At 51.8% G+C, this 27,257-nt stretch overlaps 8 protein-coding genes across 9 annotated transcripts; 5 read left to right on the top strand and 3 right to left on the bottom strand.

The window, feature by feature from the left end:
• Window positions 1–53: 53 nt before the first annotated feature.
• Window positions 54–3,583, top strand: PV06_07826 (uncharacterized protein). The gene has a single exon (XM_016409109.1). It carries the CDS (start codon window positions 206–208, stop codon window positions 3,434–3,436), a length of 3,231 nt encoding a protein of 1,076 aa, XP_016260863.1. The 5' UTR covers window positions 54–205; the 3' UTR covers window positions 3,437–3,583.
• Window positions 3,584–6,663: 3,080 nt separating this feature from the next.
• On the top strand, window positions 6,664–9,733 carry PV06_07825 (uncharacterized protein; the record flags this gene model as incomplete). The annotated part of the gene is made up of 5 exons (XM_016409108.1): window positions 6,664–6,765; window positions 6,820–6,918; window positions 6,970–7,131; window positions 7,190–7,502; window positions 7,554–9,733. 5 exons carry the CDS (start codon window positions 6,664–6,666, stop codon window positions 9,731–9,733), a joined length of 2,856 nt encoding a protein of 951 aa, XP_016260862.1.
• A 401-nt stretch (window positions 9,734–10,134) lies between these two features.
• On the top strand, window positions 10,135–12,234 carry PV06_07824 (uncharacterized protein). The gene is made up of 2 exons (XM_016409107.1): window positions 10,135–10,263; window positions 10,324–12,234. The coding sequence occupies exons 1-2, from the start codon at window positions 10,223–10,225 to the stop codon at window positions 12,065–12,067; spliced, it is 1,785 nt and encodes a 594-aa protein (XP_016260861.1). The 5' UTR covers window positions 10,135–10,222; the 3' UTR covers window positions 12,068–12,234.
• A 202-nt stretch (window positions 12,235–12,436) lies between these two features.
• PV06_07823 (uncharacterized protein) lies at window positions 12,437–15,660 on the top strand. Its single transcript, XM_016409106.1, has one exon. It carries the CDS (start codon window positions 12,781–12,783, stop codon window positions 14,929–14,931), a length of 2,151 nt encoding a protein of 716 aa, XP_016260860.1. The 5' UTR covers window positions 12,437–12,780; the 3' UTR covers window positions 14,932–15,660.
• A 287-nt stretch (window positions 15,661–15,947) lies between these two features.
• On the bottom strand, window positions 15,948–18,416 carry PV06_07822 (uncharacterized protein). The gene is made up of 3 exons (XM_016409105.1): window positions 17,836–18,416; window positions 16,388–17,733; window positions 15,948–16,295 (listed from the first exon to the last, which is right to left on the bottom strand). The coding sequence occupies exons 1-3, from the start codon at window positions 18,396–18,398 to the stop codon at window positions 16,099–16,101; spliced, it is 2,106 nt and encodes a 701-aa protein (XP_016260859.1). The 5' UTR covers window positions 18,399–18,416; the 3' UTR covers window positions 15,948–16,098.
• Window positions 18,417–19,532: 1,116 nt separating this feature from the next.
• Window positions 19,533–21,638, bottom strand: PV06_07821 (uncharacterized protein). The gene is made up of 3 exons (XM_016409104.1): window positions 21,466–21,638; window positions 20,107–21,406; window positions 19,533–20,052 (listed from the first exon to the last, which is right to left on the bottom strand). Exons 1-3 carry the CDS (start codon window positions 21,505–21,507, stop codon window positions 19,721–19,723), a joined length of 1,674 nt encoding a protein of 557 aa, XP_016260858.1. The 5' UTR covers window positions 21,508–21,638; the 3' UTR covers window positions 19,533–19,720.
• Window positions 21,639–21,906: 268 nt separating this feature from the next.
• Window positions 21,907–24,616, top strand: PV06_07820. 2 transcript variants are annotated; one of them, XM_016409103.1, is made up of 2 exons: window positions 21,907–22,386; window positions 22,435–24,616. In XM_016409103.1, exons 1-2 carry the CDS (start codon window positions 22,212–22,214, stop codon window positions 24,114–24,116), a joined length of 1,857 nt encoding a protein of 618 aa, XP_016260857.1. In that variant the 5' UTR covers window positions 21,907–22,211; the 3' UTR covers window positions 24,117–24,616. The 2 variants fall into 2 exon arrangements, with proteins under 2 accessions (XP_016260857.1, XP_016260856.1); XM_016409102.1 differs by having other exon boundaries at window positions 21,907–24,616.
• A 604-nt stretch (window positions 24,617–25,220) lies between these two features.
• Window positions 25,221–26,378, bottom strand: PV06_07819 (uncharacterized protein; the record flags this gene model as incomplete). The annotated part of the gene is made up of 1 exon (XM_016409101.1): window positions 25,221–26,378. One exon carries the CDS (start codon window positions 26,376–26,378, stop codon window positions 25,248–25,250), a length of 1,131 nt encoding a protein of 376 aa, XP_016260855.1. The 3' UTR covers window positions 25,221–25,247.
• Between the last annotated feature and the right edge of the window lie 879 nt (window positions 26,379–27,257).

The raw sequence follows: 27,257 nt of genomic DNA, 5'->3' as shown, positions 1-27,257 counted from the left end.
CGACGACTTTCAACTGCCTGCGTATGGGAGGCGATAATACATACGAAGTACCAGTCGATACATCACTGTGAGAACCTGAACCTGATGCGAAGTAATTGCCTGGATACTATAGGCATTTGGTCTCATTGTTGTCTCCTTTGATGTTGCTTTCCCTCAGTCTCTTCTTTTCTCATTGGTTACCTCGACCTTTCTCCTCTGGCTGGACATGTGGACAACAGCGAGCCCTGTGCGCTCCTCGATAACACGGCGACTACCATACATATGCCCTGAATGTTACTCACAGTTGCTTTGTCGACCACCAGCCTATTCACGATGGCGATCATACAAGATCACAAACTCCGGGTTGGAAGCGCGGACATCGAAAAACAAGAGGAGACAGTATCATGATCAGACGGGTCGTAGGTCGTCAGCAGAGGCTGAACAGAGTGCTCCCGTGCCGTCTATTCCCGTTCTCGAATCGATACTTGGCTCAGAATCTACCCGTCCGCAATCTCCAAAGTCCGTGGTTCGGGATCACCTACGGACGTGGACGATCCAAAACAAAAAGAAGAAGGTCGAAGGCGCAGAGGCGCAGTATGCCCAGGGACATAGACTGGACACCCTTCCGAATTCTCTTTTCATTGAAGAAACGACATCAGACGAGGACACCCTTGAACAGGATGTTGACCAGCTAGATGACTCTGTCGAAGCTACGGAGGCAATAGCACGAATCTGGCCAGGAGATCTCGTCTACCTACACGCAAGACACACTGGCTCTCGGGGGCAGTGGGCGATATACTTGGATTCCGTACTACAAAACCAGCATCGTCTGTTCCTCAGCGACGGCAGATGGGTTACCACTTCTACTGTCGACTTTAAGTGCGCCCCTGTTTATAAGAACTTCGCTTCGGAGGAAGAATTGCGACCTATCAAGAAACATTTGCCAGTCAAGCATTTATACATGCGGACGGATGGAATTGAGGAGATCCCTATCGCTCGTAATTTTTCAGGCGATATACCGCACGACGAAAGTGCTGCTCTAATGCAACGTGTTGCAACGCTGGCCGATTTAGTATTGGACTTTCGCCGAAGCAATCTTGATATTCTGGACTCTTTATATGAACGGATTGCCCACCATGACGCTTATAGAACTTTGACTTACGCTGAGATCTACGCCGAGGCATTCAACGACACTTCCGGTGATGTTCCTTTCGAGGCTGAGATGAGCATTTACCTCCAAACTAAGAAAGACTCCACTTTGATGCGGTCGTTTTCGATGGGATTGATCGTTTCTAGAGTTTCGATTATCCCTCGGAGAGCAGCAGAGCACTTTGAACAAGTCTGCACATGGGCTCGCGAATATCAGGAGGCTGCCGCGGAAGCAGCTTTGGGAAAGAACGTGTCTTCGCTCCTTGCACGGAATCCGCTGACCAAGTTCATCGAAAAGGCTCGAGGCTTGATATTGCAGAGTCGAGACCTGCGGTCTCCCACAACGATTGGAAGTCTAGGACCAAGCTCGATCCAGCCTTCCACTGGCCGACATGTTGAACCAAAAGACACTGGAACCGTCTTTTCGGAGGACGACATGAAGGTTTTAGAATTTCTTTGGGACTGTTATGCTCGTTTACCCACACCTCTACATCGAAATAAAAACCATTCTATCGGCTCTTTGATCCTTCGTGCCATCGGTGCATATCCCAAACTGCGGCTCGAACGCAAGATTGGCACTCTTCTTCTCCAGGAGTTGGGCGTTTTGACACCGTGGTTTGAGCCAACAGATCAAAATACATCAATGCCTCTAGCCAAAAGGAGAGGGGCTGAGGCAATTGACGCCATTTTTGCAGAGTCTGAACGTACGTGCGAAGAAATTGGACTGAGCCAGAACGCGAGCCATGCATTGCTCCAAGACTCCATGGGGCATTTGCGTGAAGATCTAGGAGATATGCCTGTCTTCATTGTCGATAGTGCTAAAACGGTGGTCAAGGATGATGGTTATTCTTTGGAGCCTCACCCAGCTTTGCCGGACACGTACTGGATCCATGTCCATATTGCTCATCCCACTGCATTCATCGACCCGGATCACATATTTAACAAACGAGCTCGGGCTGTGACCAGATCCTACTATACCCCGACGACGATGCAACACATGCTTCCCAGGCCGTTTACAGACTTTGTGAGTCTCGGCCCTGGGAAGCCTACAGTGACCGTCAGCACCCTGATCGCCGAGTCTGGTGAAGTGCTAGACATCCGCGTTCGCCCTACGAGAATACACAACACGATCACGCTGACTCCTGAAGAAGAATTCGCGCTCTTAGGAAAACCAAAACCAGAACGGATATCCTACATGATTGTTGGCCAACCTCCACGCCTTGATATGATAGGGCCCCCATCGATGACGGATGCTGAGGTCAAGAATGTTGAGCCATACCGCTCTACCCTCTTAAAGTTAGAGGAACTCGTCGTTGCAAGGATGAAAGCGAGGCGCCGGGAGGTTTCTGAGTACATGGACGTCGCATTTCTCCGAACAAATCTCAAGACAACCGTTCACTACGTTGAAGAATATGACCCGGGACGCCTCTCCAAAAGTTACCATTATGTTGGAGACCCGGCAATTACGGTTACCCATCCGCACGATCTTGAAATTTCACGCAGTACCAATGTTGAAGACTTGTGGCCCCTGACTGCCATGCTCATGCAGCTCGCTTGCGAGTCTGCGGGCAAGTGGTTTGGCGATCGCGATATACCAGCGTATTTCTCTGGGTCCTCCTTTCAGCCAGGGGCTCCTCTATCCATGTTGAAGGGGACCGGTGTTTTCGACCTTGAACGGCGGATGCCAGAGCACATTAACTCAACCAGTCCAGTCCCACATGTTTTCCTAGATGTTGCTTCCTATGTTCGATGCACTAGCCCACTTCGCCGATACACTGATCTATGTGTATGGTGGCAGGCTGACGCGTATCTACGGGCAGTGGCAAATGGCTTAATTAAAGGGGGAGACAGTGCGAATAACATCGAATTGCCCTTCAAGCGGTCCGACATCGAAGCCAGTTTTGGCGATCTCGACAGATTCCAACGGGCCGAGATGGCGCTGGCGAAAGTCCCAATGTACACCTGGGCTATTCGCGCCTTGTTTAGAGCCTTTCACTTCAAGGAGGCAAAGCTACCTGAGATCTGGGATGTCGTGGTCATCAGACGGGATTCACCTTCAACAGATGTACGACAAGACGACACTGGTATCCGAGGTTGGCTGCATCCCTTCCGCATACCAATGTGGTTACTCAAATCCCCAGAGGGGTGGGAGAAATCGGTAAGACCCGGCTCATACATACCAGTGAAGTTGGAATTGGTAGATCTTTCGATGGGCACAGTCTACTGCAAGCCTGTGGGAGCGCCGAGTGACACACCGTATCATTCGGAACCCCTTCAGATTGCCCCTGATGGACTATCATTGCCATGAATAGAGCAGTTTTCGCCGTGGATTCACGCTTTTGCCAACATTTTATAAGACCAAATCTGCGGGTGAACGTAAATTCAGGCGACTTGCGAGGTGGTGGAGATGGATCTCGTCTGCCTATAGGAACCTGCAGTTCGCGAGAAATACGAGGGGACACCCTTCTTGGCTACTCCTGCATGTAGAGTTGTTACTTGGGAGCTGGACCTGCGTGAAAGCCAACCAGAAGATGGCAGGGATGTCGGAGGAGTCTGCCGGCGCCAATCTATACACGTCAAATCTGGGACTTAATGTTGCCTCTGACCACTCAGTCGAATGAATATGGCTGCTGTCAGTGTCGCATTTTGACCGGGGGGAAACGGTTCCGCGGATGACAGACACCACAGTGCGTGCGTATCGCACTCTGCCCGGCTGAGGTCTGATTTCCTGCACAATTTGCCCCCCCTCAACAGTACTAAATGTTCGACACTACTGACGTTCTGGACATTGTGTCGTGGCCTGGCGAACCCCGAACCTAGAAAGCATGGCCATGGCGATGTCGATTGCGGCTAGTTTAGGCCTCCCGGTGTGTTCGAACAAGCAAGCACTTACTCAGTTATCCATATTGCCACTACCGTATTGAGAATTCCCCCGGGTCGCGTCTCAGGCGACTGAAGCTATTGTCATCCAGCGGAAACGCACAGCAAGGGGGTAGGTCTCGAGGCCCGTTTAATTGTACGTGAAGCATGTAGGGGATACCCCAGTGCCAAGTTTCCCTGAAGCGCCCAAAAATTCAGACTAGCTTCGTGTTGGGATCAGATGTCAGCGAATCGATCAGGCGTGATTGCGCCAATGAAGCAATAATGTGCGCGCCGTCTTGGCTGGCTTTCCGGGCGTATCATTCTTATTATTGTCCCAGGCCTCAACAACTATCTCTAGGGTACACCAGGGCGTTCCTATCACTCCTATCGTTTTGAGATTCTAGTTAGCCGTGGGGCCATGGCCCACCGCCCAAAGCCGCTGTTGTACCGTGTTCTCTCTGGCTCCCGGGCTGAGCCGTTGGCGAAGGCTCTCCCCCTCTCCCCGTCGATAGCGTCGACTGCAATACGAATGGATACCCAGATCTCTTGTGGAGGTGTCGTAGGCGGCTCATGATGAACACGCACACAATGACACGCATACAATTGGGACGAGTATCAGCTCAAATGTTTAGCGTGGACAGTGTGAAGCTGAGGTGCTTACTGGGCATCCTGCAGGACCATGGCATTGTTCCATGCTTGCCTGAGCCCTACCGCGTCATCCTTACAGCACGACACCTGCACAGTACTGTTTGCTGGAGGGGCGGTGTGGGCGGTGTGGGCTGTCAAAGTCAGGGACAAACGCTTGCCAGGGACGCCTACAGAGGTCATTGGCAAAACGGAAATTCCGGCTCGCCAAACTAGAGACAAAGGCAAACGTTAGGTGCAGTAGGGGCACCGGAAAGGTGAAAATAGGCGTCAAATTTCTGGTCTGAGGGACACTAGTTAAGCGAGTCTTTCAAACTTTTCGGTGTTGGCCTTACTGCTTCAGGTATGAGGAGTCCGGGATGGGTTAGGGATCACGGGCTTTAGGAACGTCCCTTCGGTCGAACGGTCCTCTCAAGCGCCAGCTTCGCCCTCCCAGGCGGATACGAAGGGTTGTTCGGAGGGCAACTCGAAGAGTCAAGATTGGCCTCGAGAGAATGCTCTTGTTGCATCTCGCAACTGCAACACGACACGGCGGTCGCCTGTCAGTGTTAGAAACCTCGTCAGTTTCATTTGCTTTTTTCAAGACTCCGCACCTCCAGGGCTTGTCGTTCTTGTTTAAAGCCAATTACTCTCGAGAGCATAAAGGGCTCGGCAATGGTGATACCCAGGTTGGACCCCGGTCACACAAGATCGATCCAAAATTCCCACCCATCCGTCCAAGCAAGATCTGACCGCGATCTCGTCTATCTTTGCTCACGAAAACGTTTCCGGTCCGAGCACAGTGTTGTCATGACCTTGAACTTTGCCCTGCCTTGCCTTCTCCATCTCCATCACAGCCCGCCAGCATCAGGCCAGGCTCGAGTCTCCCTCGCTGTGTCAAGATCGTCGTTTCGCCGCCAGGGACAAACGAGTCCAGCATTTGTCATGATCTGCATCCATCATGTTCACCTGCTCGGGCCGTTCACAATTCGGCTCTACGAGATTGACACGATGCAGACTCGTGGCTGTCTGTCTTCCACGGATGGTAGAGACCACGATCTCGTGGACTCGTGGAAGCAAATGCACCTCAGATCTGCTCTTCTCAAATCACCATTGCAGCCCGACATTGCACCATCCCGGTCGGCACATTGTTGTGTAATCTTGCAAGGCCCCAAGACAACCATTGACGCCTAGTAAGCTGGCTAACCCCAGTACTCACTGCAGCGTCAAGCACAGACCTGAAACTAATGCTCGCCGCTCCTGGCTCCCGTACCGGGGTCTTTTGATTGCTGATTCAAGCCGGTGTATTCATTTCTCGTCTCGACATTCGTGGACTCCACAGCTGACGTGAATGGGCCTGGCTGATGGTGGGACTCGATTGGCGTTACGGATACCAGCCGTCGGTGGGTTCGTATCTCCAGTTTCTCGTCTAACCCTTCCACCAAGTCCCTTTTTCGTCTCGCCTTTGAATTGGCCATGACTCTTTTGCGGTCGTCTTTATGAACCTTTTCAGCTGAAAGTTGTGCCCGATTGGTACAATGATCAGACATCTCTATCCTAGCAGCTTTTCGATACCAACGCTACTGCCATTTCAGGTCCCCTCCTCATCCTCCACCACTCCTCTTCTCGCTTCCATTGGCATTTAGAGCTATGGAAGGCCGATGAAATGCACCATAATTGCGTGCAGCTTGCTGTCAACAAGCCCGTTGCTTTGCCACCGATGTTTCTTATTACTGTGCCCACACTACTGGACTTTCTCAACGCACTGTCTCTACCTCCTAAGGTTCAGCTCCTCTCAAGTACTGATCACCAGGACAGTTGGATCTCAGTATTTATCTTCTGGGTCACCTCGTGCTCCGCATCAGTGAGATAGACTATTAGTACTCAGTCTGTGACATTAACCTTTGGCATTGACAAGACGTTCCACTGCTTTGCTTCGATCTCTCCCTACCCGAACGGGTACTCCCAGAAGACCAACTGTGGCTGCGGTTACGCAACGGCTCGTCGGGAGGATATGGTTACACAGAACCATGAGATTTACACCTGACAATGTCAACTCCGGTGCCTCCATTGTCACACGGTGATAATATCACAAAAGTTCCGAAGAGACGAGCGAATTCTTGTGTGCCTTGCCGTGTGAGCAAGTCCAAGGTATGCTCTCGCTCCAGTACCGTCTCGCTCGATGATGATTGACAAGGCCTACAGTGCTCTGGCGGAATTCCTTGCACAACATGCCAAAAGAAGCGCAAGAAGCCTCGCTGCCACTACTCCAGTGTGCACCTAAGAGATGGGGAGGACAATGATGTACGCACTTGTACCACCACGTCTCGTCGCTTTGCTAACGACTCACTCTAGGTGACCAGGTCAAGTTCCCATGACCAAGCCGACGAAATTGATGGGCTCGGCCCACAAGATCAGGTTTCGGACTATGAAGATGATGCTGAGGAAGGCCGCTTCGTGCTGCGCCCTCACGATGCTTTTTATGATGAGTTCTCGTTGGCACGTTGCATAGACGAGGTACGTGATGTACAATTTTGCCGTCTAGCAGCTCCTTCCTAACTCGGTTGTTGTCCAGTACAAATCGATGGTGTCTTTAGATGGCCGAGTCCTCGACATTGTTAACTCAATTCAAGCGCTTCGAGTCTTTAGAGTTCAATATGATGAGGAAGCAAGTACCCCCGTCGGCATGCTGGAAGAGCATGAAGGAACCCTGGCTGTGGCCGGACCTCGCTCAGCCCTAGTGGCTGATTTGGACAGCGTCTCGTCACGCTCGCTTCGGCGCCTGTATTTGCGATGTCTGTCAGCAAGAAAGCTACTCGATCAGGGCATGGTAGCCCAAGCTTGGACTTTGCTACCTTGCCTTGTGCGCGAAGCTGAGTTACTTGGCTGTAAGTCCCAGGCTCCATAAGTAGATCTAATATCCAGCTGACCAGGAGAAGTGGAACAAGACAAGATTGTTGAGGAATCGGAGTATTGTCGTCGCATATGGTGGCTCATTATCGACCTCGATGCTCAACTCAGCTTCATCCTTGGTCGCCAACCCATAACTTTCTCTTACCGCTTTAGCCCCAGGCCATTGTTGAAGAACATGAAGGCCGAGGAGCGAGAACTTCGTCAAAACACGGAGGACTTTTCGTCCTTCATGCTGGAGTTCTTGAATGAATCAAGGTCAGAAAAACCTGAAGACGGACAAGCACAAAGGTTCGAGGATGCACTCCAACGTCTGCAGAAGCATAAGTCCCGTCTACCTCAGCTTCGACAGGAGAATTTGACCGATCCGACACTTTGGACTGCTATAGCGGACCATCAATTCGAGGTGCAGCTGTTCGAGGTCGCATTGCACTGTAATATGGCCCGTCTGAACCTGCAGGATCCGGCTCACAATACCAATGAAATGGAGAATGGTACCACCAAGACGGGCAGGTCTCGACTGTCACGCAAGGTCGTGAAGCACAATTTTAGAAACTTGCTGCAGACAGTGAGGGATGCCATCGATGTATTTCAGTACATCCATGATTTGGATCACGTCAAAGCTGCTTCTTCATGGCTCCGGTGTTTCGGTCTGTATTCCGCATCTGTCATTTTGGCCATTTCTCGACTGCGTGGAGACACCGATGTAAAGGAAGATGTCCTCCGGGTTGAACGAGCCTTGAAGGTATTTCAAGATTCTGCGATCCCTGCAGCATCCTCGATCGCCTCTGTCGGTATATCTGCTCTGGGTGACCTGCTCGATGAGATCAAGAAGATGGAGCAAGAGCAACGCGAGGATTCTGCAGAAGGAGACTCCGAGGCTGAAAGCATGAAGAGGTTCACAGGTGGCCCATTATCGACAGATGGTCAATCGAAACCACCTACAAAGGTTGAAACTGGGGACCTCAAACGCTCAGCATCTTCCTCATTTCAAGAACAGCAGCAAGTCGAGAAAAAACTAAAATTCGAACAGCCACACACCAGCTTTGACCAGACTACCCAAGGCGACATACAGCCGTGGCAGCCAAATATGCAGCAGTCATTTGGACAACCAATCCTGTATGGCGATTTGACGGCAACATCATTCCATGAGGCGCCGCCCCAGAACAGCTTTGAGCGGCCCTCCTTCACGACGAGTACAGCCACATCGTTTAATGCCACGGAGCAAAATGAATTTCCGAGCATCAGCTATCCACCAGAGTCCAATCCCGAATTCCATCCTCCCTTGTGGGTACACTATCCACCCCTATACGACAAGTCGATATGGCCGTATCCGGGAATGCCTTGTGACATGATGTCTCAGGAGCCAGCATCTAGTACATACTACGGCCAACATACCATGACAATCAATGAGCAGCGGGCATCCGAGGTGCATGACGGACAGAACATTGGCGCACAGTCTTCTCTTCCCCAGACCATCGTACCAATGGAAAATCCCAGAGTCCCTCACGAGCCTACTGGACGTCCAATGAGTATGGAAGCCGAGCACATCACCGTGCAACATGGCGTGCAGTTCTACGACCCGAAGTTTGCACGTCCGGGGCATGTTGTCAGCTCTCCGATCATAGGTGATGGCTTTGCGCCGCCTGTAGACAGATTCGGCCCAGCAGACCAGGCTTTACGACGCAGGAGTATTGCAGATATCCGACAGCACCAGGTCGTACCATCCCATTCCCGGTTTGGGAGAGATGTTGGCCATCCTCCCACGCCGCCGCAAGAAAGAATACTATCTCCAATCAGCGAAGTACATCCTGGCTCGCGACGAAATTCGGCGACACCAAGACAGATTGCATACTCCGGTCAGCCTCCGGACAGACCGCTTGCGGGTGCTCAACTGGCGGTCCCCGGTCAAACGATAGAAACAAAACATTATTCTCAGCCGCCTTCACGCAGACAGTCAGCGGCTGAAATTCCTGATGTGGTTATGACCAATGCGAGTGTCTCGCCTCAAGGACAGGCTGACATGCAGACATGGCAAAATTATGCTCCGACCATGGCTGCCAGCGGCCCGGTGGTGTACCAAAGTCCCGACGGCATTATAGGACATATTATGAGCTACGACCAGCAATACCAACGACATTTACAAGCAAATCAAATCGTCTCAACCGGAGCCTACCCAGGCAATGGGGGACAACACTGGTGGACATAGAATATTGAGTGTGAATTGCTGTGTATGAGATACCCACTATACCAACTTTGTACGACGAGACGACAGCGATGGCAGTGGTTTTGAAGATGGGCAGCTGAGGTGCCCCTTGTATATTATCAGTAGCGGACAGCGAGCGAGCGAGCGACTTTCTCTTTCCCCTTAGCGATGGACCGAAATGACATGATGGATGGCACGGATTTTTGAAATTTACAGTCGATCTGTTTCAATGTAATCGTATCTGGGCGCGGTCTTCAAAGTCTAGCAGAGCCTACAAAAAGAGAAAGCGAAATTTATTGGTACATTAAAGGCCATCAAAGCGTGGAGAAGCGAATATTCGTCTTGCTTCAAAACACTCGGCGATGTCACCCAAACAACGTAAATACGTGTATCGGTAGATGTCTCAATCTGGCACTTCGATCCTCTGCCATTCCCACGCTCTGATCCTCACATTTCTTTTTGAGCGCCCGATCCAACTATGTAATCACCGCAATGTATCCTCCATTTGACTATTTCGAGCACCGCCGGGCCTGGTAAGGCGTCATCTACTGTCCTGTATCGGTCTTCCACCGAGGTACTCACTTTTTGTCCAGCGTAATAAAGCAGCGCCAGCGTGATGCGCGTTTCGAATCCCTCCCAGACGTATACAAAGGACCACTGACATCGCATCAACGGTCCATCCTCAACGCGCCAATCGCGACCCTCGTACAAGACGTACACAGCGGAACTCTCTCGCCTGTTGACATCCTTCGAACGTACGGCAAAACCGCGGCCATCGCTCAAGAACGCACAAACTGCGTCACAGAATTGCTTCTCCCCGAAGCTGAGGCATGGTCCAGATCGTCCGATGTGAACCTCCAAGGGCCCCTGGCTGGCATCCCGGTGTCTCTAAAGGATAGCATTGCAGTGGCAGGCTTCGACGTTTCGGTTGGATATTCACGGCACGTCTTTAAACCGTGTGCAGAAGATGGAGTCATGGTCCAATTGCTCAAACGAGCAGGTGCCATACCACATGTCAAGACAGCATTGCCTATCACATTACTTTCCTTCGAGAGCACGAATGACCTCTGGGGTGTGGCCAGAAACCCCCACAATGACCGCTATTCGCCAGGAGGGAGTACAGGAGGTGAAGGAGCACTTCTTGCACTGAACGGCTCCAGGATAGGAATCGGCTCAGATGTAGCAGGAAGTGTACGTACACCGGCTGCATGGGCGGGCATCAATAGTCTGCGGTGCAGCACGGGGCGGTGGCCCAAGGTCGGCATGAATACCAGTATGCCTGGTCAGGAAGGCATTCCAAGTGTATTCTCTCCGATGGCGCGAACGCTCGATGATCTTACCTACTTCACAAAAGCCTTCATCGAAATGAAACCATGGGAGGTCGACTACACTGTCCACCCTATTCCGTGGAGGCAGGAGCTTTACGACGAAGCCCGCTCAGCGGAGAAACTCAGGATCGGACTGATCAGCACGGACGGCGTGGTTCGACCTTCGCCGGCAATAGCAAGAGGCCTCAAATTAACGGCAGATGCATTGCGCAAAGCAGGCCATCAAGTCGTCGAGATTCCGCTTGAATCCTTCCCTCAGAAGGCAACTCCCGCACAGGGCCTTCAGATTGCGAGTGTCTTGCTTTGCGCAGACGGTGGCAAGACGTTCGGCTCGTTCTTCCGCACAGGCGAACACAACGACCCTGGCGCAGCGCAGATCAAGTTCTACATGTCCCTCCCTCGACCTGTCAAGTACCTGTGGTATCTCTGGACGCGGTATGTGAAATGTGATCCTCTTTGGGCGAGCATACTACAGTACTTTCACCCCCTGAGCGCGGCCGAACAGTGGCAATGGGTGGCCAAGCGCGAAGCATTTCGAGCGACCTGGTATGAATGGTGGAATAGGCCGGAGCAGGCGTTTGACTTGATACTGTGCCCCGCTAATGCGACGCCGGCTCTACCACATGGTGCCATGAAGGATGCCGTGGCAAGCTGTGGGTACACTTTCCTCTGGAACTTGCTGGATTACTCTGCAGGCATTGTGCCCGTTGCAAAGGTCGATAAGGAGCTCGATGCGCTCGAAGCAGGATGGAAACCAAACAACAGCATCGAGAGAGGTACTTACAAATACTACGATGCGTCGAAGATGGAGGGCTTGCCGATTGCAGTACAGGTTGTCGGACGAAGACTGACGGAGGAGAAGACGTTGGGATACATGGGTGTGGTGGAATATTGTCTTAGAGAGGCAGGCATTGTATACGAGCATCTCGATGTCGACAATTTGCCAGAGCTCAAGGATATAGAGCGCCAGAAGAGTAATGTTTCGGTTCACCCTGGACGAATATGGTGAAGGATGGTGTTACTACTAATGGACGCGAGCTGACGGTGAGTATGTACGGCGAAGACTACTGAGGTTGCACAAATAGGTATAGACGTACATGACAGCGGCATAGCAACGACATAGACAGAAATAGAGACTATACTTGGTTTTGTAGCAACTGTCCATTTCATATGACACCTCAGAGTACGATCTCCTTACTTGACCTTCTACTCGATATCCTCCATACGAGTACGAGAGGACCTCGAGAAGTCTCGCGTGGTCATCAAATGAGCTAAACCATATTGGGCTACAGTGGCTGGTCACGTGAATCTCAAACTCTCCCGCTTTCAGATTCGATTCATTTCATTTCATTTCATTTCATTTCATTTCATTTCATTCCATCAACAACTGCTGTCTCCCTTTTCTCTCTTCACACCCTCCTTAATCGGACCTTCTTGTGAAGTGAATCTTACATGACAATGCTTCCTATGAAGCTGTTGCTATTGAGATGAATGATTGGATCATTATCTGATTGCAACAACTTTCTGCCGACTTACGTCCTTACAAGATAAATTCCAGCTTGCAGCCTACACCTACCTCCCCGCGCGTCTTGTTACTATTTGTCCCTTTCGCTTGCCTTCCTTTCCACTCCCATCGAAACCGCGAACTTCCAAGAACCACAGTAATAGGCAAAGAGATTTGATACACGTGGGCAGACTGCGCACTAGCTCGTCGGCAGAGTAATGACTACGATACCTTCTTTCGCTTTCCACGACATGGACGCGCCACACCTGGACGACCAAATGGACGTGGCATCATCACCTTTTCGACAGACTGACGATATTGACATCGACCTTGACTCAGTTCGTGATCCTTCCGTCATGGGCTCGGTCAATGATGACATGATTGATGACGACCCGGACCAAATGGACGACAATGCCGCTGGATTTGTTCAAAACCAACCCGAGGCCGCCGTGGCCGATGATGACATGATTGATGAGACCAACGAGGAGGACTTTGATTTCAGTATGGATGGAGACGCTGGTGGAATTCATGTGGACGAAGATGAGGATATTCTCTACGAAGACGACGTCGAAGACGCCACCCAACCAGAAGGCGACCTCGCCCAGAATGATAAAGAGGTCGGTACGGAGATCGATCTTGGGGATTTTGACACTGATGCCGTTACACAACCTCAGCCATTTCAAGAGACAGTCGCTCCAGTTGAAGATGAGCAACTTTCTGCCGAAGCTGCCCCAGTACCTTCTGAAGGAATCGTCCGTGAAGAATTTGAATCCACAGTGGAGCAATTGGGAGAAGATGTTTCTCGTGAGAAAGATCATGTTCCTCCAGAGGATCAATCTGCCGATGATGGTCAACCCCAGAATGTGAGCGGCGTAGAGGAGCCTACGCCGGAGCCAGCTGATGGTGAAGATCCGTCAGCCGCGGCGCCGGACGCCTTTGGTGCTTCGGAATCAGTGCCACAAGAGTACGAGCCTCTAGACGCGACCACCAACGAGCATCCACCCCTCCACCCTGTCACACTAAATTACATGGACGAAGAGATGTCACTGTTTCCTCCTATGATGGAAGACGCGTCTGCTGTGTATTTCCTCCAGGATTCTACACTCGCCTTCGAACCACTGGACAAATTGCTTGCGGCGTGCCGTGAGATATTGACGGGCACACTTGAACATCATGACGAGCTTGTTCTCGATATCGGTTCTCTTGGACTGCACATTTGCGAGGACTCGAAGTATGCTTCTCAGCTGAGTCTCTCTCAAATCCTCGACACATACTTGCTTCTTTGCCATAACGATGGCAGTCAAGACATTCCTCCATTGTATTGTTACCTGAGCAGCCGGGTGAGCTTGGCCTCTCAATATGCTTACCTGTTGTCTTCAGCTACTGAAGGCAAGGCCTTCTCCGAGATAGCTGCTGAATACGTTGATACGCCCGAGCCAGAGGCAGTTCACGATGAGTCGGCCGTTGCGCAGAGCCCTGAACGTTCTGAACAGCATGCAGGTCCCGCTGAGCGAAACCCCGACAACGTTGTAGGTACAGTTGCCCATCAGGCAGAGCAAGAGGACATGACGCAGGATGAGGATGGCACTACCAAGAGTGCGGCCGGCGAAGTTCCAGAAGCCGTTGCTGATGCCACCTACGATGATGCAGAGACTGATTTGCCACTTCCATCTGAGTCTGAAGCCATCACCACTGCCCAAGAACCAACCAAAGTGGACGAGGCACCCCAAGCCGATCAATCCGTGCCTGTTGAAGAAGTGCCTGATGACCTACATGATGAACCTGCCGTTGAGAGCTTTCCCGATGAGATCCATGACGAGATTGCCGACGAATCTGAGTCTGGTCATGCGCCAGAAAGCCACGTCCACGAGGACGAGACTAATAGCTCGCATACCCTTGAAGCGTACCCTCAAGAAGCCGAGGAAGACCAAGTCAATGGCGAAGTCGAAGTCGAAAACCTCTTTGACGAGTTGTATGAACATATTGATCTGGAGCATGATGACTCTGTTCCTCAAGACGAAGAGGGCATCGAATCTTATGACGATGAAAAACTGATCACCAAGGATGATGAGGTCGATCTTGTCGATGATGACCTTGCGACCACTGTTGCTGACCCTCAGCCCTCCGTGGTCAATTCAGAGAATAGAGAAGAGTCGCCCAAGCTGCATGATGTTGTTCCTGCACCCGCCTCTCCTGGACCAAACAGTGCCGATGTATCTGCAGATTCTGGTTTGCAACCGCCCCAAACTACAAGTCCTCCCATTACACCATCCAAGAATATGCACGCTAAGCGAAAAGTCGAGGACGATGATGAATTGGATCTCCTGGATTTCGACACACCTGAGCCGAAGCGTCGTCGACCCTCGTGATCCCCTTTCTTGGACCCGGCTACGACCCATTTTCGACATACCGAGGATATCCAGGACGCATTCAACCCTACTAACCAAATGCAAAACTAATATTTTAGGTCGAATTAGTATTCCCCTTGTTACTACAACGAAAGATTCTTTCCTGACATTCGTCGAAACCCCCTGGATTATATTTTTGCAGCCATGCATTCCCCCTGTAATACTAACGATAGATACTTTTTTTCACATCCAGCTGAGGCCTTTCGAGACTGCATTGGTGCCAGACTGGGCGCCAATACTGCACGCTCGAAGAAGCCATGTACCCAAATGATTGGCGACTGCAATGGTTGGGTGGGAGGGTTTGCAGTTCGCCGTAAGTCGATGGATCAAGAATGGGCCAGGAAAAGTTGGGGTTTGCTATCTTCGAGCTGGAATGAAGCACAGACAGGATAGTAGAGAGCAAGTCTAAATTTATTGATGATTGGATTTTTCTTTCTCTCTCGCCTCTTATTGTTATGGATCTTCTCAAGCTGGGAGAACATGGCTCGTGTAACGGACTGGGAATCTTTACTCCCTCTAGAAAGCGAAGAGACGATTGGATTGGGGTGTGCGCATGCGGGTGTCCACTTGATATTCAGTATTCCGATATCAGATACCATCGTACTTTGTCCCGTCCATCATCTACTTGACAGCACTAATTGTCACTGATATTGCACACTTCAACGAACGGGCGAATGAACAAGATCTATGAAGCATTCATTCATTGCATGTTTTTTCTTCCGTTTTTGGTACCTAAGCATCAAACAGCACAGCCATCCATATATGCATAGATGATGAGTTCCTAAGTCTCGTACACTACTACTGGTTTGTTGTTGTCACTGTTGCTGGACGTGTCGCTTTCGACGATACCTACTTTGGTAAATGAGGTTCAAGGAAAACCCGAGATTGGCAAAAACTCGGCTTGTGTTTGTGTTTCTTTTCTCGTTTCTTTTCGTGATCTCGCAAGACTGAATTAGAACTAGACGTTCATGACTTATGGCTATATGACCAGGCACAGAGCGAGTATATGTGATAGTTACGCTACTCCGTAAGCATCTGATGGTTGAAACTTGACTAGCTATCTGTATTTGTTCTTTTTTGTTTGTGCTTCTCATATCCCCATTTGTTGGGGGTTTCGGGGAAGTCAAATCAAGACGAAGCGGATTTTTGATTCAAATTGACTTGGTCCGTCACCAAGAGTCCAGCGATGGAAGCGGAAGTCAGCGTCGACAAGACCCCGGAAAAGAGGGCCGAAAGGGCCACACGAGAAACGTCGCCGGCTCTGGAGGGGGCGATTTGTGAAAGGACGCCGATTTGAGTTCCCAGACTACCAAAGTTGCCGAATCCTACAAAGAAAACCCCCACAGAGATTAGCCACGGACAAATACAGGGCGCGGGAGGATGGAGTGAAGGAACGGTGGGAAAGATAGAGACGTACCACACAATGCATAAGTGGCGATCAACTGTGACCTGGGACTCATGTCGATGTACTGTTGTTCCGAAGTCAAACTGTTGTAGGCGACAAACTCGTTGGCGATGACCTTGATGCCTATGAGTTGGGCGACCTTCAACAGATCGTCGCGGGGCACGCCGAGCAGGAAGGCCACGGGGTAACAGATGTAGCCCAGGATGAGCTGCAGGGTGAGGTAAGGTTCGCCGTCCTGGGTGATGTCGATGTATCGACCCCACCAGCCCAAGAGGCCGTTGATCAGGCCGATCAGGGCGATGATGCAGAGCAAGGTGGCGACGATCATTCCGGCGATCTTGATGCCCAGCCAGGCCCCGTTGGCGAAGGCGTGGAGGGCGTTCGTGGCCCGGTGCTCGTCGTCGTCCGGGATGACGCAGCGACCCGAGGTGATGGTCTCCTCCGTCTCCGGGTACCTCATCTTACTCACGGCCAACGACGCGGGGATGGACATGATGCAGCTCGAGACCAAGGCCTGGGCGTTCAACCCGAGACTGATGTAGGCCACGAGGACCGAACCGGCGATGGTGGCGAACCCCGAAGTCATGACCTGGTGGAGTTCGGCCAGGGTCAGGTGAGACACAAAGGGCCGGATGAGCATGGCGGATTCGCCCTGGCCGATGAACGGTGAGGCCGCTGCCACGACGGCCTCGGCCCCGGACACCCGCAGACTCCAGAAGAAGAAGGTCGCAAACTTTTGGATGAACCACTGGAGGATGCCAAAGTAATACAAGACCTGGACGAGGGAGACGAAGAAGATGATGGGCGGGACGACCCCGGTCAAGAACCAACCCAGCTTGAGGACCGAGGCGTTGGTCAAGAATTCGGTGCCTTGGTCGGCGAACCCGAGCAGGTCTCGCGCCAGGCCGGAGATGAAGTTGAAAATGTCATAGCCCGCCTTTGTGCGCAGGACAAAGACGGCGATGACAAATTGGGTCAGCATGCCCCCGATGACCGTGTGCCAGCGGATCTTGCGGCGGTCGCGGGACGTGACCCACAACAAGGCCAGCATGATGGCGAGGCCCAGCAGGGAGATGGCGCGGTTGCCGCGAGTGTTGTCGGCCGACTCCTCGGACACAAACGACCCGACCAGGATGACGGCGAGGGCGACCAGGGCGGCCAGCGGGAGTCGCAATTTCTCGGGAACCATCTGGTAGACTCGCACGCCCGTGTGGTTCCAGACAAAGTGCATGGGCACGGTGACGACGGTGATGGGCGCCCAGAAAAAGATCAGGCGCAGCGTGATGGCGAGGTACAACAAAAAGGGGATCAGCCAGCCCAGGTCGTGACGATGGAGGACGAGGCCGGCGATCCACCAGCTAACGATTTCAGGACTCGTCAGGACTCTGACTTTTCAGGAGAGAGAACATCATGTCATGGGTGGTAGAAGAGGACGGACGGCTGGGTTGTGCCAAACTTACCCGGTGAAGAATAACCAGATGAACAAATGTACAAAGATCTTGTACTTGACATAGGCCCTCTTGACGCGATGTTTTCGAGCGTCGCCTTGCTCGGAGCTGGTCGAGTCTGCCGGGACGCCTCCCATCTGGCCGATGGCGCCCTTTTCGGCGTCGGCGGCGACAAAGTCCTTTTCGTCGACGACGACGGGATGCTGTTGTTGTTGTTGTTGTTGTTGTTGCGCCGCTCGGAGATGATGAGTCTTGTAGTCTTGAGGTCCGACTTCGCCAATGTTGGACTTGTCAAAGGTCGTGCCTTCGGCGTACAAGACCTCATCGTCGCGACCACTCAAGGAAGGACGACCGTGGTGGAGATGCTTATGTTGATGTTCATGAGAGTAGTGTAGAGTCAAGTCTGGGTTCTCGTCGACACCTATCTGTTTTGAAGGGTTATGACCATGTTCGGGAATGCCATGGTGTTTGGGGGTAGTGGTGGTCGTGGTGGTCGTGCCTGTGTGGTGAGTATGAGCGTCGCCAGCTTCGGTGGGAGCGGCGACGGGATGTATGGGATCATCATTCGCACCCATGTTTTTTGTATGTTCTTGTCCACTTGTCACCGTCTTTTGGGAACAACCAGTTGATCAAGGCACACCTGGTCAAGAACAGTGGAGCGCCAAAAAAAAGGCCAGGGCCACCACGAGGAGGACTGGGGATGAGAAAGCGACCAGAGGCAACGATCAAACATGAAGACATGATGGTGGAGATCTTACCAATGACATACATATATGTACTTGTACAGTAAAGAGCAATAGAGCACGAGGTTTCATCTGAAGATCCTCACCCTAGCGAGTCCAAAGGCGCATTCGATGGTACATCGGTGGTGGATCATGGAAACCAGGACTTGGGGTGCAAAGTTGGGCACAGAAGAGGTGAAGTCGGGATTGGAACAGCAGCATTTCATCCATCCCCCGATCCAATCCCTGGTCTGTCTCTGGTCTGGGCATGATGTCGACGAACCTCACACACTCGGCAAAAGAGGACCTAATGAAGGGTAATGGAGTAAGAACAAGAAAAATACCGTCGAGGGAGAAGCTTTTCAGTGGTCCATGCTGAACGAGCTCGCGCCACTGGACCGGACGATCCTACGGTACTCGGGCACACAACGAGTAAATGGGCCGTCTGGTCCGTGGTGTCGTCGAAAAGGAAAAAGGGCATTCTGCATCCTTCTCTGTATTCTCGTCTACTCGATCGACTCGCTTGTCTCGTCCATCATCTCTTGGATTCTTGCCAAGTGATAAGAAAATGAAGCCAACGTCTCCTCTGTCGCACCGGGTCGAAGTTCCCAAAGCCGCCCTGGACGGACCCTGGCGAGTATAGTCAGTACCTTGTCGATAGGCGCGTACTAGAGCTGGTGTACCATCATCCGAATGCAACCCAGCGACTCCGTATGCCAATACCTTGTCAAATAGGAATCCCCGATGCTCCTCATCTGTCCTTGTCAGCCATGATACACTTCGGTCACCTCCGCCTCTAGATCCCAAGAAACTGTCCACAGCGAAGTGTGGGCACCAACAAGAGATAAACGATGGTCAGCGGATTGATCTTTCTTGCCACCCATCACCTGTTTGTGGTTAAAAACACCTGGAGACGCGGGCCAAGCAGTGCATCCTCCTTCCTATTTATGCTGCTCAGGCCGAGATATGAAATATGTATAGGTCATACGAGGTAGCACTCTGGCGGTCCGTAATGTCAAGGGATGTCGCTTATCATGAGTGGGCAAGCAGTCCCAGGGACAAGAGATTTGATTTGATATTCTCGGGCTGTGTGATCTCAAAAACAACCCCCAAACACCGTGCTAGTGTGATATATACGCAATACGCTGAACCAATGATCAAACCATCAACTCCTTTCACAGTTCACTGCCAAGTGATAGCACTGGTAGAGCCTTGGCCACCTGGGGTCCTTTTGTGCTGAGCATTCCAAACCGAAGGAACACTTCCGAGCACGTAACCAGAATAGAGATACAGATGAGCACAATGATTATCCAGGTGATCCTCGACATCTTGTCATCAGAAATATAATCCGACAAAACCTCGGCCAGATCGAGAAACACGCGGCATCGCTCGTTGAGCACTTGAATCCGGGGCTTGATTTCGAGATACTCCCGGACGGCATTGTAGAGAGGATGTAGCGTCGGCTCACTATCCCAGATCAGGTTGGGAACGTCGAGGACATTGGAGGCTAAAAATGGTCAGCAACAAATTCGACTTCCAGCGACAAAAGGATACCACCTACATAAATTGACCTCAACTCGGCTTTTGAAGAGGCCGCCCAGTAGTTTGATGACTTCTTCTCGCTTCAACCCGAGTTCTCCGGTCTTCGCTAACCTGCCTGGCACATCCTTGGCCTCTTCCATCTGCGCGGCCATCCTCTCTTCGAAATAGCTCAGCTTGGTACTTTGCGCAATGGCGTGGCTGATTGCAAGCTTGATCATATGGTCGCCGCTGCGGAGAGTTATCATATCGTTGTATACTCGAGGCCGCGAGATTTCGTTGTTGTACTCGAAATGGAACTCTTCGGTTTCGAAGTCTTCTTCGTCCAAAGCATTGGTGGTCAAAGGAAGGGGTGACACCACGTTGGTGACGGGGTCTACGGTGGTCGAAAAGGCAAAGTCGGCCAGGATATCTTTCTCCTGTCTCTCAGTGAAGTTCCAGAATACGACCACACCATAATCCAACACGAACATTTCTGCAAAACGATAGGCGTCAACAGGCACACCTGTAGGACCAGGGCTGTTTGATCTCTGAGACTGATTGCTGCCCCGTCGTTCGCCGTTCAGCCGTGGCCTCTCGAGCTCACCGTCATCATGTCTTGATTCAGAGGAGTGTTCTTCTGGAGTATAGTGCCCTCTCACTGAATGTTGTTCCTCCTCCTCAGCATAGTATGCACCCCGATAGTCTCTCTGTTCACTGCGCTCGATAGCCTCGTCCAAAACCGTTCCACCTTTTGCGCTCTTTACCGGCGGACTACTTCGTAACCGATAACCCTCAATGCCTGGCAGTAAGGGTAAATGGTAGGCGCAATATAAGCAATCGTCGTAGAGTTTGGCTCGTGCACCATGTCGTTGTCGCACAAACGTCGCCACGGACTGTAGTTTGTATGCTTGAGCGGTGCAATAGGCAGTCACTCGAGGCAATTCTTTCTCCGTTCTTCTGGCTTTCGGTAATCTTTCTGCATAACTCTTCACGCCTTCTCTTCCGGGTCTTCTGAAGTCTTCGTCGTCCCGAGGCGGGCCTCTATCGGAATCGAGACCGAAGTCGCCCTTTTCATCCTCTTCTTCATCGGCTTCCGGCAAAAGGACTAGCTTTTCGGATTTCTTAGTAGACCTGGCTGGCCCGCGAGGATTGATCACACGACCGGTGAGTCTCGGTTCGACAGGGTTCCCCGAGCCTGTCCTAAAAACTTTTGGTCGTTGAGGTTGTCTCTGTTGAGCGGACGGAATATCGGAAGCATATTGGAGGACACTATCGACCGTTATGAATCGCGAGGGCTGTCTTCTTGAAAGGGTTGGTCTGCCCTCACGCGGATCCTGAACCTGTTCAAGTTCGATGTTAGCCACGGGATAGATCATGATGTCGCAATGATGATACTGACTAGAACACTTGGTCCTCTTCTGGCTGTAGCACTTGGAGGCATTGCTGCACGGGCGCGCCTGCCTCGGGCTGATGAAATGCACAATCAAGTAAGGTTGGGTATCAATTAGTTGTTAGGCAAGCGCGAGAAACGATGGAAAGAAGTTGTTGGTGCCGGTATGGAGGCTGAATTGCTGGGACTTGAATGATGCTTCTTTCCAGGCAGCCTGGGTTTCATCATGCACGTGTTCGTCATGGCTGATTATTGGTCCCTTGGCACTAGCTACTGAGGGGCTTAGGTAAGAGACGAGCCCTAAGAAAATTGGTCGTGGGGGCTTCAGCTGCCCATAAGCAGCGCCTGGGCCGTGCGCCGCCGAGGGGCAATTGAGGTACCGCCTATTGCTTCCTAGGAGGCAATTCGTATTCGTACAGCGACCAATCCACTCTTTCCAGATCATTCTTTATCTTACTCCTTATACAAAGGACCATCACTCCTTCATCCATACATTCATCCTTACACTGTTACGATACTCACCACTATCTCAAATTATGGGACTTGATACTATCGGACGTTTACGTTGAAGCTATCGCGGTCAAGGGTCAATTCCCAAGCCTGAAGGTCGCAGGAGCCTAGGCTAAGGAGTTTCACCAATTCGTCGACGTCTCTGCCTGCCGTAGACGTTAACCTACTTATTGCAGCCTGCTGAATCTTCTGATCGAGGCATCGTCCTTTCCTAACTCAGTTGTTGTAGAGTCTGTTATGCCACCATGGACAGACTCCCCGAGGAAATCGTCGTGGACATTCTTGACCATCTTGAACCCAAAGATCTTATCTCGGTCCGAAAGACATGCACTACCTTGGCCAAGTCAGCACATATCAACCGCCTGTGGCGGAACAAGTGCTTTGAAAAGTCACCCAGTGCCTCGATGAGAAGGAATCCCGGTACATTGACCGATTTGACTTCTGCGTTACAAGGTCTGACCTTATCAGAACGGACTCCTGCCACACGCAACCATCAGTCTGACTCGGACGGCTTGATGCGAGAGAGCCCACGGGCTCGAGCAATTAATCAATGGGATCAATCTGCCCAAGATGAAATTGTCGATTGGTACTCAGAGTACAAAAGTCGACATGCGCCTCTCAGTGCTGACTGGGCGGTCCAACCCCCTGCAAGGCAGCTTGAAATCAAAGGCGTCGCAACTCTCGGTGGGTCCGAACATGCTGTTGGCTATCTGGAAGATGCCAGTATCTGCCTCTGGGATCTCAGTGCGAGCTCTACCGGGCGTAGAACAATGACAGAGATCGGTCGGAGCAAACCTGGAGTCCTGTTCACAGACGGCTCACAAGCGAGCGAGTCATTGGTTGTCGATTGTGTCAGTACCGTTTCGTCTCAACAAAAAGCTTTCATTGCCATTGGTGATATATTGAACGAAATCGATCTCAACACACTGAAGGTGGTATCCCATTCAAAATACGCCTACCCGATAACAGCCTTGTCACAGTCTACTGGATTTGATCTTCCGCTGACGGTTGGCACGCAATGGAGTCTACATATCCTTGACCCCAGGCTGTCGGTGTCCATATTTTCAAAGTCACCTTCGGAATGCGTTGAAGAGGTTCCTGCAGTGTCAGGAAAGTCAACCGCTATACTTCCGGATTTCTCGCAAACCTCAATATTTGCTCCGTCGTCGAACTTTGGCCCTGCAGCGCCATTCACATCCGACCATAACCCTCCTGCTTGGACCCCAAGGGTATCCAATCTGCCACCTTCTCACCACCGGCAGAACCCTCACTGGATGGCATATGCTAGAGTAGAGCCCGGGCCACTCTCTATCCTGCACCACGCGGACAACGAAATCCTACTTGCCGGCAGGTTCTCCAGCATCCTATCGTATGATCGCCGCTTCTTCCCACGTCTTCAGTACGTTATACACTCTGGAGGAAGTCTGTCATCCCTTGCCAGCATCCCACATCCACCGGCGGGATCCCCGGCCAGCGTTTCCGGAGGTTCGACTCTGGTTGCTTGTGGTGAGTACAGAGGTCGCGGCTCATTGGAACTATATTCTCTTCCACACACCAAGCCTGGACAGCCCAGTCTGAATGAAGATACAATCTCCAGACAGCCATCAACCGACGACATTCTTGACCTTGGCAGGACGCCCAGCACCAGCTCAGACGGTACTCTCTTCAGTTACAAGAACAGACAGGAAGCAGCCAGCTCCAAACTGCTGTCGGTCGCTTCTCATGGCACCAAGATTGTCTTCTCCGATTCAGAGGGTGGCCTCAAATGGGTTGAGCGCGACGGTCGCAGCTTGGTTCGGAAGTGGAACCTGAACGACTTCGAAGTCAGCGAGACCGGCGCCTCCATCCATGGAGACAAAGTCGCGCGGAAAATCATCCCGCTCGAGAGCGCCGACTCGGAATACAGACAGCGTGGGGATGCCGATTTGTTGATATGGACAGGCGAGAAGATCGGCATCATCACGACGAACCCGCAGTTTATGGATCACCAAGAAATGGTCAAGGCACTCGAAGAGGGCGAAGATGCCAACGAGAGAGAAGAGAGGGAGAGAGCCGAAGAATATTCTAAGACAATGCGGCGAGCCTTGGAAAGACAGGCGGATGAGAGAAGGTGGATGAGTCAATTTAGACTTAAAAGGGGATATTTCTAGATTTGGGTTGCTGACAGAGGACTGGCAGTAAGCACTTGGTTAGACAAGACAGGCCAGAGCTGGCTAGAAAGGCTCCAAGGCTACGCTTTCTGCCAATGCGAGTACATACATAGGTGGAGTTTGAAATGACTAGAAGGATAAAGCGATACATTGAGTCAGGGATGTATCAAGAATAGCCCTAGGTATGGAGTACTTGGACGCTGTAGATAAACATCCGTATGTGTAGGTGGTGTACTGGGGTCAGGTACCTGACTCTATAGTGGGTACCGTATGTACATTCACCACAGTGGATCATGTTAGATTTTAGACGGGTATTTACATAGCACCCCGTACGAGTACTTGGGAATATATACATTGCCTCGAAGAAGGGGTACGGGGGTTGGCCTTACTTATGGAGTAGTATCTTCGTGTCTACCTACTTACGGAGGAGTTGTCATAAGACCGAAAGCTCCGTCGCGACCGTTCCTGCGTTTCTGGTTTCAACCCTCGGCTGAAATGTCTTACATGTTTCATAGAAGCATGAGGCCATGGCGTGCATACTTGCATACTCCGTACATCATTTGCATTCCAAATGATGTTTTCGTGGAGTAGGATCGACCACGGCAGGACGGAGCAGCCTGTAGAGAGGGAGGGGGAGAGGGAGAGGGAGAGGGAGAGAAAGAATAGATCAAGACTACTTACGAGAGAAATGATACACAACGTTGATGTACTCTTTGAAAGGTAGTGAACACACATTTCTTGGATACTGGCGAAGTATTCTCGACATCAAATAGATGCGGAGAATATTGATGTGAGCCAATGTTGAAATTCATACCATGTACTTTTTTTCTTATTCATGTACTCGGTCCTCATACTTGTCTTCTCGTGAATGGAAACATGGTGATGATTATGAATTATTATCATTATTCAGTGTGCTTGCAGATGTAAAATTCCCAACTCTCCCTTCAATGAAGGCTGTGTTTTTGCGTGCTTGCATACTGACATGCTGCGTACTCGTTCTTGTTCATCAAGATACATCCCATTAGTTTGAATCCCTTCCCGCCCTCTTTTTTTTGGTTCTTTTCCTATTATGATAAACCGGGTTTTGGATGATTCCAAGCAATCCGGAATTCTTCAACGATTCCCTTTTATTCAAGAAATGACGGTATCATATTGATAACAAAACGGACCCGAGGTGGTGCTCAACAGGTCACGCACTTGGATCTGACCGAGTTGGAAATAACCCCAGTCGGGTTCGATGGAGTCGAGGGTGACGACGTCGCTGGGAGGGGTGTTGAGGGCGGTCCCCGTGCTCCCGTCCAGGGTGTCGGCGAGGTCCGGGTAGTTGATCTGCCAACTCGTGTAGACCTTGTCGATCATGGTGTGCAGGGGGTACCAGATGGGGTCCTGGGCCGAGACGTGGATCGAGTTCATCTGGCCCCCGACGCTGAAGTGAGCCCCCGAGTGGATGCCCAGGCTGGAGCTCCCGATGACCCCGTTGAGGAGGTACTCGAAGTCGCTGGCGTTGGCGGCGTGGGCGGCGGCCAGGAGTTGGGCCGAGTTGGTGTACGTCTGGGAGACGTAGGCGTTGAGGTCCCTCATCAGGCACACGGGGGTGTAGGCGAAGGCGTCGTCGGGGAGCGTCCCCGTCGTGAGCGCCGTCGGGTCGATGAACTTGATCGGGGCGATCATGTCTGCGAAAGGGCCGGTCGTCACGCACCCTCCCCCCGTGCCGTGGGGGATGGTGAGTTCGGCTCCCAACACGATCGGCCCGGTGTTGTTGTAGAGGCCGTCGCCGGACATGCTGTACTCGGAGCCGTCGAAGATCGGGTAGCTGTGAGGGTCGTCGGCCGTCTCGGCGAAGTCCCAGTAAGGGAAAGCCCCCTCGTAGCCGCACGTCTGTTGGAGGTCGGACTCGTAGAGCCACAGGAAGTACCGGTGCCAGGTCAGGAAGAAGGCGTCGAGGTGCACGTGTTGGGTGCGGTTGACGTGGATCACGGCGTAGTCCATGTATCGGTTGGTCGCGGCCGGGTAGAGTGTCTGGTCGAGTTGGGAAGGTTGAGCCATCAGGCACTTGACGGCGTCAGTGTACGCTTTCCGGTCGGCCGGAGCCATGTTGTTGAAGTCGACGCGAGTCCGGATGTTTTCCGACGTGCACGTCCAGTCGTCCCACTGAGCAGAGGTGGACCGAGCATTGTGTTGTGTGTCGACGGGAATGGCGGAGACGACCGAAGAAGCGAGCAAGGCTGAGGCGGATACAAAGGGCAACAGTGAACGAAGCATCTCGGGGGCAGTATTTATCAAAGCGAGAGTCTGGGACGGTGAGAACGACGGAAGAGCCCGAGGATTGGGCCAATGATGCTTTCAAGTGAAGGGCAGACGAGTACTTTGGTATCTTTTTTGTAGTGACTGTGTGTGTCTGTCTGTGTGATGGAGAGGAGGATTGTTTGGATGATGGGTGAGACATCGTGAGGACTAAATAGTCCATGAGCCTTGTAAGAAGATACTGATTCAACAGTGCGGCTGGTCCCATTCAGCTTCACACACCCCTCCTCCAGCCATACCGAATAGTACTCCGTGAAACAAGCCTACCTGCATTTGGCCCGCCGACAATACGAGAGAGGCGGGATGGAGAGAAAATCCAAGATGTTGTAGAGGCGGGACAATCGACCAGGGTGTTGATGGTTTTGTGGCGATGTCAATGTAGTCACAGTCTCGGCCAAGGGTTATTTTGGGGTACAACATGCGCTGTTCAGCCAATCATGATATCCGGTGGCGGTCAGGCTGGACAATGTGGCAGGGTTGCCAGGTACTCTTGTTGGTTAGATCCAGATCATTCTGCAACCCGAAGCAAACCACACCGAGAGGCTGACTCGGCCTTTCGCTTCTAACCCATGTCTAGCTTCTCCAGGTCAACCTATTGTTGTGGAGGTGCTCTCCAAGCAGAATTGGGATAGAACCAGAGGCGCAGTGAGAGCCTCTGGCTGGGCGTGCATGGTAGCCCTGCCAATGCGGCTCGCTCCAAATGGCTGCGCCTGAGATGAGAGGAGGAGCGAGAGGTTTTGGTCTTTTCGGCTTACCCTCGCTCCTCCAGCTTCTTTCCGACGGCTTTGACAATCCTTGTGGAAGAAAAAAATGCCAGAAATGGTCAATGTGACATTG

The sequence above is a fragment of the Exophiala oligosperma genome (genome assembly GCF_000835515.1).
Source record: "Exophiala oligosperma strain CBS 72588 unplaced genomic scaffold supercont1.7, whole genome shotgun sequence".
Classification (NCBI taxonomy): Eukaryota; Fungi; Ascomycota; class Eurotiomycetes; order Chaetothyriales; family Herpotrichiellaceae; genus Exophiala; species Exophiala oligosperma.
Note: the sequence above shows the minus strand (reverse complement) of the source record. Positions and strands in the feature narration are given on the sequence as shown.